General features: G+C 44.3%; 1 protein-coding gene across 2 annotated transcripts in view; it reads right to left on the bottom strand.

The window, feature by feature from the left end:
* Positions 1-12,411, bottom strand: part of DPP4 (dipeptidyl peptidase 4) — a 78,269-nt gene that overhangs the window by 45,206 nt on the left and 20,652 nt on the right. For both annotated transcript variants that reach the window (XR_012646378.1, XM_075000924.1), the window contains exons 9-12: positions 10,943-11,103; positions 9,181-9,284; positions 3,643-3,778; positions 3,123-3,167 (exon numbers count right to left, since the gene is read on the bottom strand). Coding sequence is in view for 1 of the 2 variants with exons in the window: in XM_075000924.1 (XP_074857025.1) it covers positions 3,123-3,167; positions 3,643-3,778; positions 9,181-9,284; positions 10,943-11,103 (446 nt within the window). In the remaining variant the exon portion in view is untranslated. The remainder of the gene's footprint in view (positions 1-3,122; positions 3,168-3,642; positions 3,779-9,180; positions 9,285-10,942; positions 11,104-12,411) is intronic.

Here is a 12,411-nt window from a genome sequence, read left to right as displayed (position 1 = left end):
CCCTGTCTGTACAGGTAGGCTGACACCAGTGCCAGGGTTTTGGTAAGACTCTGGGGGCCGAGGAGAGGCCAAACGGAAGAACCCTGCGCTGGAAGCGCTCCTGGCCGACAGTGAAGCAGAGGAAGCGTCTGTGTGCCGGGTGGATTGTTATATGAAAGTAGGCATCTCGTAAGTCGAGTGCTGCAACCCAGTCTCCATTGTCCAGTGCCATGAGTATCAAGGCAACTGTGATCATCTGAAACCATTGCTTGCGCAAATAACGGTTGAGGCCCTGAAGACCTAAGATGGGCCTCTGGTGTCCCGTTTTCTTCTCCAATAGGAAGTAGCATGAATAAAAACCTTCCCCTGGAATTATTCCGGCACTCTTTCCACCGCACTTGTGAACATAAGATGGGTCACCTTCTGCTTGAGCCTCGCCTCGTGGCAGCGCCCCGAGGTGAGGCCTGGTGGGAGGCTTTGTCGGTGGAAGCGACTGGGAGGGGATCACGTAACCGTGGCTATGATCTCCAGCGCCCATACGTCTGTGGTGATCTTTTGCCATTGGGAGTGGAACAGTCTGAGGCGATGATGGAACATGAGATAAGAGTGGCATTGAGCGAGGGTATTGATAGTGCAGCCCCCAACATACCCATCAAACTTGTTGCCTTTGAGGGCTGACCCGAGGGCGTACGACTTTGTTGAGAATGTCACCTAGGGGTTCTGTACTGTTGCCGCTATTGATAGCGCCCGTGGACGTAGCCCCGTTGATATTGAGCACGCTGTGGTTGTAAGCGTAGCGTCTTTGCTGAGGATAAAATTTTTCCCTCGTGTATGGGGAGTATAAATGCCCTAGCTTCTAAGTGTAGCTCTCAAGTCCTTACTGGAGTGAGGGACCGAGTCGGTTGAGTCTGCAAAACAGCTTTTGTGTATCAAAGGGAAGGTCCACGATCTTCGCCTGTAGGTCCCTCGAGATACCCAACGCCTAGGGCCAGGATTCTCTATGCATGACAACTGCTGTAGCCGTTGAGCATGCCGCCGTGTCCGCCACGTCCAGGGCAATCTGGACTCCCGTCTGCGATGCTGCGTAGCCCTCTTGAACAATCGCCTTTAACACTGGCTTTTTGTCTTCCGGGAGTGAATCTTTAAAGGGAGTAAGCCCGGAGAAATTATCAAAATTATGGTTTGCTAGGTGTGCCCATAATTTGCCATTCTCAATAGCAGGATAGGAGAGGAATATACCTTCCTGCCAAACAGCTCTAGCTTCTTAGCATCTTTGTCTGATCCCCCGATTTGTATTGAGAAGCCTTTGACCTCTGCTGGGACGAACCGACCACCAAAGAATTTGGTTGTGGGTGACTGAAGAGGAACTTCATGCCTTCTGCCGGGACGAAGTATTTCTTATCTGCTCTCCCATTCGTAGGCGAAACAGAGGCCGGAGTCTGCCATATAGTAATGGCTGACTCCAGAATGGCTTCGTCTAGCGGAATAGCAATTTTGGATGAAGCCGGGGGTCTCAGATTTTTCAGGAGTTTGTGATGTTTCTCCTGCACCTCTGCCATTTAAATGTCATGCGTGAAAGCCACCCTTTAAAACAGCTCCTAAAACTGTTTAAGGTCATCCCGGGGAGAGACATCCCCGGGGGCCATGGCCTCGTCTGGGGAGGATGAGGAGGAACCCCTAAGGTAAACCTCCCTCGAACCCGCGGGTTCCCACGGGCGATGACACACTTGCTCGCTGGAGGATTGTGAAGGAAAGTCTCGGGGTTCTAAATTTAACTCCCCTTGAGACAACTGTGTTTCCGTCCCTGATCGGGAGCGCCCACGGGGGTATTGAGCGGCCGGGGGTGGGGACCTGCCCCTGGGTGCAGGCCTGTGGTTTATCGTGTCCAGCCTGATAGGGACGACTATGGCAGCATGGCAAGGGTCCGGAGATGGAGACCTGGACCACTCACGGGGTGTGTACCCCCGATGTCTGGGAGAGCGAGACCTCCGCAGCGACACCGATAGAGGTGAAACTGGCTTGTGACAGTACTCCAGGGGGATCCAATCCCAGAAAATGGTGAAGGTGGCCCAAGCCGTGCTGACATCGGTTGGAGGAACGGAGAAGGCATTTTTTTTTTTTTTTTGTTTCTTTTTCCCCTGATGGGCCGGTGGAGACACAGGCCTTTGGTGCAGTGTGTGTATCACAGGGGGAGGGCTTGGTGTTAACAGCAGCGCAGCCCTGTCCAGAGATGGACTACGGTGCTGGGTTTTTGATGTTGCGTTGCCCCTCCGCTGCGGGGCTGGCACCGCCCCCTCCCCTGCCGGGAATCTCGGCCCCGCTGTTAGCACCGCGCTCAGCACCATCAGCTGCGGTGCCGTGCGGGTATCCCCCTCCGGTGCCTGCAGGCTCCGTGCCTGGCACCCCTGCACCGCTGGTGCCGCGGGGTCTGTGCCGCCTGTGACGGTGCTGCCGCCTGAGCATGTGGCTGCTAGCTGTGTGCTCCGCTCGTCCTGCTCGCTGCAGGTGCACGGCAAGGATCGAGCCAGGGAGAGCTCCCTCCGTTTCTGCACTGGGGGGGCGGGGGTCAGAGCACAGTGAGAAAGCGGCCGGGTAGCCTGCAATTCCCGCAGGCGTCGGATGCCTTCGCTATGCCCCACAGAGGCCAGAGTAGCTTCACAGCATGACTCACGCTGTGTAAAAACCTGAAGAGGCCATTGACCAAAGTATGCTGGAACCAGGGTTATGAGCCAAACTCAAAGTTTAGAGTTACAAAACCCATAAAATTAAAATGAGTACATCTTCCACAACTCCAGTTGAGATCTACTGCTTTTGCTATAGGTGTGCAGTTAGCAGTTGTCCAAGGTAAATATGGATCAGGTCTGGATAACATACCATTGGAAAGGTTCTAAGGAGCCCCCACTTCTAACACCGATGGACCCCTGATCATCAGCAGATGAGACTGAACCTGCAACCTCAGGGCCTAAGGCCACAGGAAACTAGCACGAGCTAAAAGCCAACTGACTCTTAGGAAAGGCTGTAGATCTCTGACAAGGGAGAGTGAATCTGCTCTTGGTGCTTCTGGGTTACCTAAAGAAGACTTTTAAATTTTTGAAATCAGTGTGTTATGTAAATAAACTGCAGTCAAGAAGCTGAATACTCACTCTGCCAATCCAGCCAGATTTACTTTCTTCTGTATACTGTTTGCCCTGGAGAAAAAACAAACAAACCCCACCAGCATTATGGTGGATATTTCACATAGTAGTCTATGGATCACAAAATATGTCTGAATACATTTTTGTTCCTTCCATCCCAATATTGACTCTTAAGTCATTTGATTGTCTAAATCAAGGGTGGGCAAATACCAGGCTTCAGACCAGATCTAGTCCAGCAAAGTTAGTCCCTGGCAGGCTCCCATCTCTGTGTTTACCACTACCAGTATCAGGTGATCATAGCTCTCAATGACCATGGATCACTGTTCGTGGCCACTGGGAACAATAGGAAGCAGTGTCCTGGTCAGTGCCACTCCCATTGGCCACAAATGCTGACCCACAGCCAATGAGAGCTGTGATCTCCTGATATCTACAGAGGCGCAGGTAAATACAGAGATGACGGCCCACCAGGAACTAACCCTCACTAGTCACTTTTTCATTGCTCACCCCTGGTTTAGATCGTTTTTCTCACCTCTGGACATTGCCACGTTCCATTGCCTCTTGTAAAATCACAGATTGAGAGGACTGAAAAATTCTGAATTCTTCTGAGCCACTGCAGACAGATCCTTTCATCAGTGACCCATGTCACGACACTCAAATAATGATCCCTGGAAATAATAAATGCTGTTAGATGTTTTAGCATCTTCCATACACTACTTTTCTACATACTGGTACCCAACAGTTCACTGAATTGTACAGATTGTCTCATACATTTAGCTGCAATGGACTCTTCGGTTGCATTCAATGCTGTGATCTCTGTAAGCCATTGCAATGCTTGATGCCTACTGTTTAGCCATCAGATAACACCTTGGCTTACTTTCCTTCATACAAAAACAACAAGAAGTCCTGTGGCACCTTACAGACCAACAGATATTTTGGACCAGTGCCACAGGACTTCTCGTTGTTTTTGAGGATACAGACTAACTTGGCTACCCCTCTGATACTTTTCTTCATACCGTAAAGGAGCTAGTTAGTTTGGGTGTGTATTTTATAGTTGTACAATTATAGTTAAATGTTGACAGACATTGATGGATGAATCAGAAGTAATCACCAGCATGTCAAAAGCCCTATACTACAGACAGAGGGGATACTACTTGCATTCATATGGCATGGATGAGATTTTGAAGATTAATTTCAGTCTCCATGAAGTTCTATGTGGCCACAAAATGTAGCGAAGTGACAACCTGCAATCCTTGGTTAACTAGGGAGTCTGGACAAAATTAAGATTTTTGTAGCTGGTCCTATGCAATTCCCATGGGGGGAAAACTATTACTCTACCTATTTGGTTTGAAATCAACAGCAGTCCTGTGCTTATTATGCAGGGCTAGAGCATACTAACATCACAGTTTGTTACTCAGGTATCTTAGTTCTATCTCCACACCATCATACAGCTGAAAATGCTGCTTTACAGTGAAGACTTAGAATCAAAAAGTAAAGCTTTCATTGTTACAAGTTAGCACTCTATTTGTGCGAGTGCCTCACCCTATTCTATTCTAAGACAGAACCCGCAGAATGCAGTGGTTCTCATTCCCAGCTATGCTCTGCTACTCGTGTGCAAAAAGACGAGAAGGTTGTGCCCTTCCATTGACAGGGGTAATTACTGCAGGCTTTGTGAACTTATCTAATAAATACACCTTCACAGGACTTTGCTCTAAGTTCCATAGCTGACTTGTTTGCCAAAGTCCACATTTTCTCCCTCTCTCCTTCCCTTAACAATCAGCTGACCAAGAATAGGTGGGAGATTTTGAGGTGAAATTAGTTAACTGTTTGTGAAACCATAAAAGCAGTTTTCATTTACTTCAACCATAACAGCTGTATTGTGTTAGACATAACACCTAGCTTCTGATTGTAATGTAGGGTTCTCTCTGACCCCCCATTCATATTTAAAGTGTACAAATCTCTGTTTTTGTGCTTTGCTCCCATGTTACTTGACTATGGACTATAATGCTGTAAATATGTTACCTCACTTCCACTAAAGACCACTCCACGGTTACACTCATATGCATGTTATTAAATGTCACTGCTGGATAAAGGAAGAAGGGGACCTAGCTTTCAAGCACACAACACCACACACTCATACCCTCCTGCACTTCCACAGGTGAACACACGCAGCTGAAGAGTTGCACAGAGACAGCAGAGCAAGCCCAGGCATAAGTGGTCCATAAGCATCTACTTGCAGTCATGGATCCACGCTGACAAGCTGATTGCTAAGCTGAAGGGCGGGGGTGGAGGGGTGCTCAAACAATCAGAACTCAGTACCAGCCATCCTGGGGAGAAGGAGAGGGGCCCAGGGCCTCCTTCTGCCTCCCCAGCCAGTTGAGACTAACTCCTGCAGAGTGGTGATGGGAAAAAGAACCACCTTATACCTGTGCACCCATCTTTTCATGTTTCACTCCATAGCTCTTGCCCTGCCCCAGGATACTGCATAACCACCACTGTTCCGGGATTCTCTAGGACCTTGAGTCATAAGCTAACAGCAGACAGGACTTGGACCTTCTCTTGACAGAATTTTTCTTGGATAGGTTCTTTTGTAGGTCTCAGTTCTTATTATTCTCAGGCCATCAGGGTGTTGTTGGCAGGTGGTCATCCAGACAGAGTAGCTTCAGGGACTAACTCTCCGCGCATGCGAGTGGCCCCACCCCCCCATCAAATCACAGACACGCTTAATTTTCTAACAGCTAAGATTCCTTACAGATTCATGGTAACTTATAATACTTAACATGGATCTAACAGCTGCTACACAAAAAAGCTTATGAAACAAAATATAATTATATAGAACAAAGCTAAATCTATAAAAAAGTTACTGTTACAAAGCTTACACAAAGCTACAGGACTGAAAACCAGTGATGACAAAGTTACAGAACTTATATCTGCTTGTATTGGACTGAGCGGAGGCTTTACGCAGCAGAAAGGACACTCAGATTTCCATTTTTTTGTGCTTTGGGAACAGTTTTAAATTGCATGTTATACTTTAATGTTACTGTTTTCACTGTTTTGGGGCAATGCTGTTTTCAGCTCAAACCACAGAAAAACTGAAATTGCAGGAAGGAAGTGGTTAGACTCAAGAAAAAGTTCTGGAGTGTTCTTAGTGTTTCTATCCCGTCCCCCAGTCCAGGCCTCCAACAGGTGTTTCTTATGGCAGTTAGAAAAGAAATCCAAATTGGGTAATGAAAAGCATTTAAAACATTGATTTTGGTTTTTTTTTTCCTAAATAGAGAAAACCAACAATTCTGCAGGAGATTTAAATAGCAAACCAGACAACAACTTAGGGAAAAAACTAAAACCCCATCATTTTGTTCAAAGACTTTTTGCAGCTTTTTTCTTCTTCCCATGGTCACATTTTACAACCAACAGGAAGACTGAAGTGTGCCTCTTCTTTTCAGAGTTTCTGACATCTGAAGAGTAAATTTTGACTGATTAATTTAAAACTACGGGTTGTTAGGCAGCAGCAAAGTATCGCATTTAAATTTCCTTGGAAAGAGTACTCCCATAATCCTTTACCATAGCGTGTTCTCCCACTCTGCAAATCTACCATTTGCAGCACTGGTACACACTGACAGCCTCAAAAGGTGAAAGCCACTCCTGTGCACAGGCCTGGGCATTACTTGCATCTCACTTAACTATCCCACATGAACACTCAGCAGCACATGGATTAAAGTGGGATTTGACTGACACGTGCTTTTATACCGGCCTTTGGCAAAAGCACAAATTTCACCAGAATGATAAAAAGGAAAATGTTAGCGTTTCAACCACTCTGACAGCTACCTCAGAGAGATGGTTGGAGCACCCCTCTGGACAAATGCTTTCATTTTTGAGCAATTCTTAAATCTTGGGGGCCAAACCCACTCAAGACGTGGGGAGGTACAAAAGTAATGCCCAAAGAGGGCAAGGATCCCATAATATAAGGGTTAATGGGGGGAGGGATCTTTCAGTGGTTTGAGCATTGTCCTTCTAAACCCAGGGTTGTAAGTTCAATCCTTGATCCATTTAGGGATCGGTGGCAAATAGATTTAAAAATCCTGGTCAGGATGGTGATAGGTCTTCTGTTGTGACTGTAAGGGACTAGACTTGATGCCTTCTCAAGGTCTGTTCCAGCTCTATGAGACAGGTGTATCTCCATATATTCTATTGCTTCTGCAAAAGGGCACAAGTGTCCTATCAGCACCAGGGGCCCAGACAGCAGAACCGGTGGACATATGGGCATGTAGCACTTGCTGTAAGCTTGGTCAAGTGGCTACTTTCCTTAGGAGCATTTAGCAGCCCTACATAGGCTAAAGTGTGCAGGCATAATGTCTCCCAGAAACTCCCCCAAGGCTAGCAAAGCTGGCCCTTCTCCCCACCCTGGTCAAAATGCCAAAAAACTATGCTTGCATCCCCTTCTCTACCTCCAGCTGGCAGTCAATTTACAGTGAGGACAAATTTGTCTTTTCAAATCAGGGAAAACTTGAGACAAAACCACACAATATTGTGTGGTTACTTTTCCCTTAGCAGTGAGAATGTTTTCTATGCAGTCCCTACCGCAAATACTTGCATTGCCTTACATTACACCACACCACGTCAGCCACAAACCATCTTGTGTTTAATCTTTGCAATCATTTAATTCCTTAGGACAGGTTAGTTGTGCAGGGGGAAGGATGCTTACAACAGGAGTGGGTGCTTCCTACATCCTTACATACGAGGTGAAGACTGAATTCAAGTGTTACATGTATCATATTTGATCCTGAGCCGACGGACATTTGAGCCTGATTCACAGTTGTGTTAGCATAGATTTATATGATGTTATACCAAAATAAAATTAAAGCAATTCCAGTAGAAAATAAGACAGTGTCTGAAGATGGGCAGTTATTGTTATTGTTCTAAGGCAAAAACGCTATTGGTCTATATTTCACTAGCACCTAGTGGAAGCAATGAGATTTTTTTTTTTTAAAGCAAAGAGATCAATTACAAAGTAAACTGAAAATAGATGTTTATTCTATACTGTCCAGAAAATTTCAAAAACTGGCTGGCATCATCTATGTTTTGTGAAGTTCTTGTAGGGCTATAACAGAATATATGAAAAATATATTAATGCAAACAAATGAGATTAGATATAAACTTTAATCACTGGATTCACTTAATGCAAAGGATATGAGAATGGTGAGAATTGGAATGGGATATTCTCTGTATTCCAGCTGTAGTTATTTGATAACACGGCAGAGGATGCTGTCTTATTTGTTGACTAACAGGCCCATTTTGCTTTCTCTAAAGATCATCACATCTTTCTGTGAGCTACAATACACGCTATATCTCATTGTCTCTCGATCTTTACTATAAAGATTAGACAGCTACACCCTAAGTCAACAGCATTGTGGAAACAGGAGACTTCAGACACAACTGCGTGTATAACTGTTACATTTCTAGGGTCATGCTTTTCAGAATACTCAAATTTATGTCAAGCAGCACCTGTCAGTGGCATTTTGAAAAAAAAAAAAAAATAAGGCTTTCCATTTACTTCAGAATTACCAGTTTCCATAACGGTATTTCCAAGAGAAAGACACCTCTTGAGTTTAATCAGAAAAATTGTGCTGTTTCCTCACAATGTCAGCAGCACTGCTTTAAAATGGGCCAATGAAAACATAGTAGAATCTGCTCCCAGTGAAACCAAATACAGGGAATCTTCATTTACAGTGAAACAGTGACAATTCCAAACTTTTTCTTGGTGCACTGTAATGTGCAAATTGTAATTCCTTGTCCAGTCAATTTCTGCTCAAAGTAAAGCTGTTCTGTGACATAATGTCACTATAAGAAAGATCCACTGTATAAGATGAGCCAATAACATGCCATATTCTGAGCACAAGATATCAGGAATATGCCACCACCTTTATTCCTTCTAAAAATAATTAAATATCTCCCTGGGGTTTACACAGTAAATCCTGTTCCTCTCCAAGCAGTGTGATAATATAACACAGTGATATATAGTAATCTAGGGCACTCACAGAGAAAACAAATCTTACTATTAAAACCTACTTACCCTGATTTTATGCTAGCTGGTGCAATTATTTCACTGGAATTCACAGTGGGAAGAGATTGGGTATTCACAACAAACAATTTTACAGTAGGGTTTGTAGCTCCTGCCTAAACAGAAAAGAATAAAAAGTTTCAGTGTTTTTGAAGACAGTAAATACTTCCTAAGTGAAAACAACTCCTGAGATTAGAGAAGACAGCAAAGAAACTGTACAGTACAGCAGCAGTGAGACAACAGCACCATATAGGTTAGACCGCATGAAGAAACACGATTCTGATCAGATGGATAGTTACACTTATCTTCTCTATGAGGAAGTTAGTCACATAGTTCTAGTAAAAATATTCCTCTTCATTTATAAAAATAAAACCATGCCATTGTGTTTGATATAACTGTTTACTTTATTTGCAAATATACCATAACTTCTGCCTGATGGTAGGGATTATTGCTCTCTCCAACAATGGGTTACATTCAAACCCACTACCAAAAAAGACACCAAATCACCTTTTGCCATGGATTCAGGAAGCTCTGATGCCTCTCAGCAATATATTTCTTGAGCAGATACCTTCTCCTCTGAAAGGCGTCAACATCCCTTTCAGGTCATTGATTCCTTTACAAATGACAATTGCCCAGAAATGCCAGTAACTGGAGTTAAAAACTTGCAGCTGATTCCTCTTAAGACCAGTCAAGAGAGACACAACACTTCCTCGGAGGTCAGTGAAGTAGTAAACAAACCTACTTTATGTCCCTTTGTTGGGATTCTCACCCAGCAAAGACAACAACGGCATCTACTTATGCACTTGGGCACAATGGCCACAACAAAAGACAAATTAATATCAGACAATACAGCCTTGCACACACACAAAATTTATATCCACCTCTGCAAAAATGACATACAGATATCTGCAGGTATAAAGCAGATATCCATGGATTTTTGCAGGGTGCCAACAAATAAAATTTCCTGGGAGACATTGACTGAACCATCCTTAATCATGCCATGCTGATTTTACTGCGGTGGTGCTTTGCCACTTAAATGTTCCTGATTCTCTTGCCCCTCTGGCTTCCGAGTCAAAAATGCTTGCTCTGAGATCTGTGGACAGGAAGTGCTATGTAAATACAAAGCTTATTCCCCACCTGCTGAGTTTCATTTATTTACCACCCTAATCAGGCTGGAATTCCTGATGCCGTTAGTGAACTATACTTTATCAATTATACCAGCCTCTCTCCTGTGTAAGTGCCTCTCTGAGTCCCTATATCTTGCGATCTTTCATTTGGTTTCCTCCATTCACTCTGCTACCTAAGGGATAAATTCTCCTTATGTTGTGGGCGAATGGTAGCCATCTGACAGTGGAACTGAAGGAAGGAAGTGAACTGTGACTATGAAACATGTGCTACTCCTCCTCCCCCCCTCTATGGAAGGCATACAACAACCCACAGGCTGAGGTTGTGGAGAGGTTCTGGAGCCTACATGAGATAATTCCATGAATAACATCCATGTGCCTCGTGCCATATAACAGCATGTCTCACCATCTCCATCACTGCTTGTCATCCCATCAATGGCTTTGGAAAAATAACAAAGCCTCAAGTCAGACTTCCCCCACCTCCACCCCCAAAGATAATAAAAATATGTTAGCATTGCCAGATGCTGTTGACTTCAGGAAGAGTAATCACTGCAAGCTGTCAAGGAGAGACAGACAATATTTTCATTAGCAGGAACTGATTAAAAGATTAAGAGATAGTCCCAAACTGCTGTTTAGTAAATAACACAGACCTTGGGATATGGGAGTCTAATGGTCCTTGGATACTGCAGCGTGTCTTCTGCATAAAATGAATACTCCATAACAGGAACTTCTGTGTCATTAAACTCTGCATATGCTAGAAAATTGGCATTTGGAGACCACCACAGAGCAGAGTGGGTGCCAAACATTTCCTCTGAAAAAGATGCAAAGGCGTTCTTTTGAAGTAATAGCTACTAAATTGGATTCTGTATCGGAATTATTGTTCTAATTTGCATTGTACAGATTTATGCTGAAGTTCAGCTACTGAAGTAAAGACTATTTGCTGGGATATTTGAATGGATTAGGTAAACTTACAACCAATAGTCTTTTATAGGTACACTATCTGAATCTGACTGCAGTAATGGGGAAGAAACATAAAACCCCCAATTGTACTGGGTGCTAGTCCTATCACCAGAGAGGTGAGCAAATTGTTTACATTCAGGTCCCACTTTCTTCCTGCAGCTAGCAGCCCGCTTCCCCAGCATGTTGCCCCTGCCACTCTGTTTCATGTAATCCAAACCAAGGGAAATTTTGGTTATGTTCATATGAAAAAACTCAACAACCCTTTTGGCATATGTAACAAAACAAATACGTAAAATATAAAAGCTTTATTAACTGGTATGTACAGGGGGTCTGCAACCAAAATAGCAAGAGCAGCCATTTCTTCAAATTCAGTTACAAAAAACACACAACACCATACTTCAAGAGCCGCAATGAACATGAATATGAGACAGTCCTAAACAAACAACATCAAACCATACTTTTTGTAATGCTTCTTTTAAGACCATTGCGCACACGATAAATTTGTAATGCAACCCATGTAAATATTTAACCATTTCCAAGTCCTTGTAAGCTCCAAGGTCAACCCTATCTAGTGGCATTGAATACCAGAAATTAACCAGCAATCTAAAAGGGGGTCAATTTAGGAGCATGCAATATAGCAAGGTGAGCCAACTTGTGTGTGTCAGGCATTACTTGTTGTCCCTGTTCAATGCCCCAGAAGCGAGTGTCGGTCTCCTGTAAGTCATGTACCATTCTCCCTCTGCAATGGTGGGGGCGAGGAGGGGAGCCAGTAAAGGCCACAGAGAGGAAGCTGATTGCACTGTGCCCCAGTTATGAAATTTCATGCCCCCTGACTAGTGCTTAGAGCAGAGGCTGAGGCATCTAAAGACAAATTCTTTTTCCAGCATTTCATTGGTTCAGTTTAAGCAGAAGTCCACAAAATGGCATACCAAGACTGAGTGGCTTTCAAAGCACACTGGCAGCAAAACAGTTCGCCAAGGCCCATTTTCAGACACAGGTTTGCAGCACTTATGAGGCCTGGCTCTCTCTCAGGCTTAGTTGCCCCATCTGTGAAACAGGTTTAATAATATTTCCTGTCTTCCAGAGATATTGGGAGAATGAACCAAAACTTATCTGGTTCATCCTCATTAGCAACCTTGCTCTTGAAGCACCCTAGTCG

The sequence above is a fragment of the Carettochelys insculpta genome, chromosome 8 (assembly GCF_033958435.1).
Source record: "Carettochelys insculpta isolate YL-2023 chromosome 8, ASM3395843v1, whole genome shotgun sequence".
Classification (NCBI taxonomy): domain Eukaryota; kingdom Metazoa; phylum Chordata; order Testudines; family Carettochelyidae; genus Carettochelys; species Carettochelys insculpta.
Note: the sequence above shows the minus strand (reverse complement) of the source record. Positions and strands in the feature narration are given on the sequence as shown.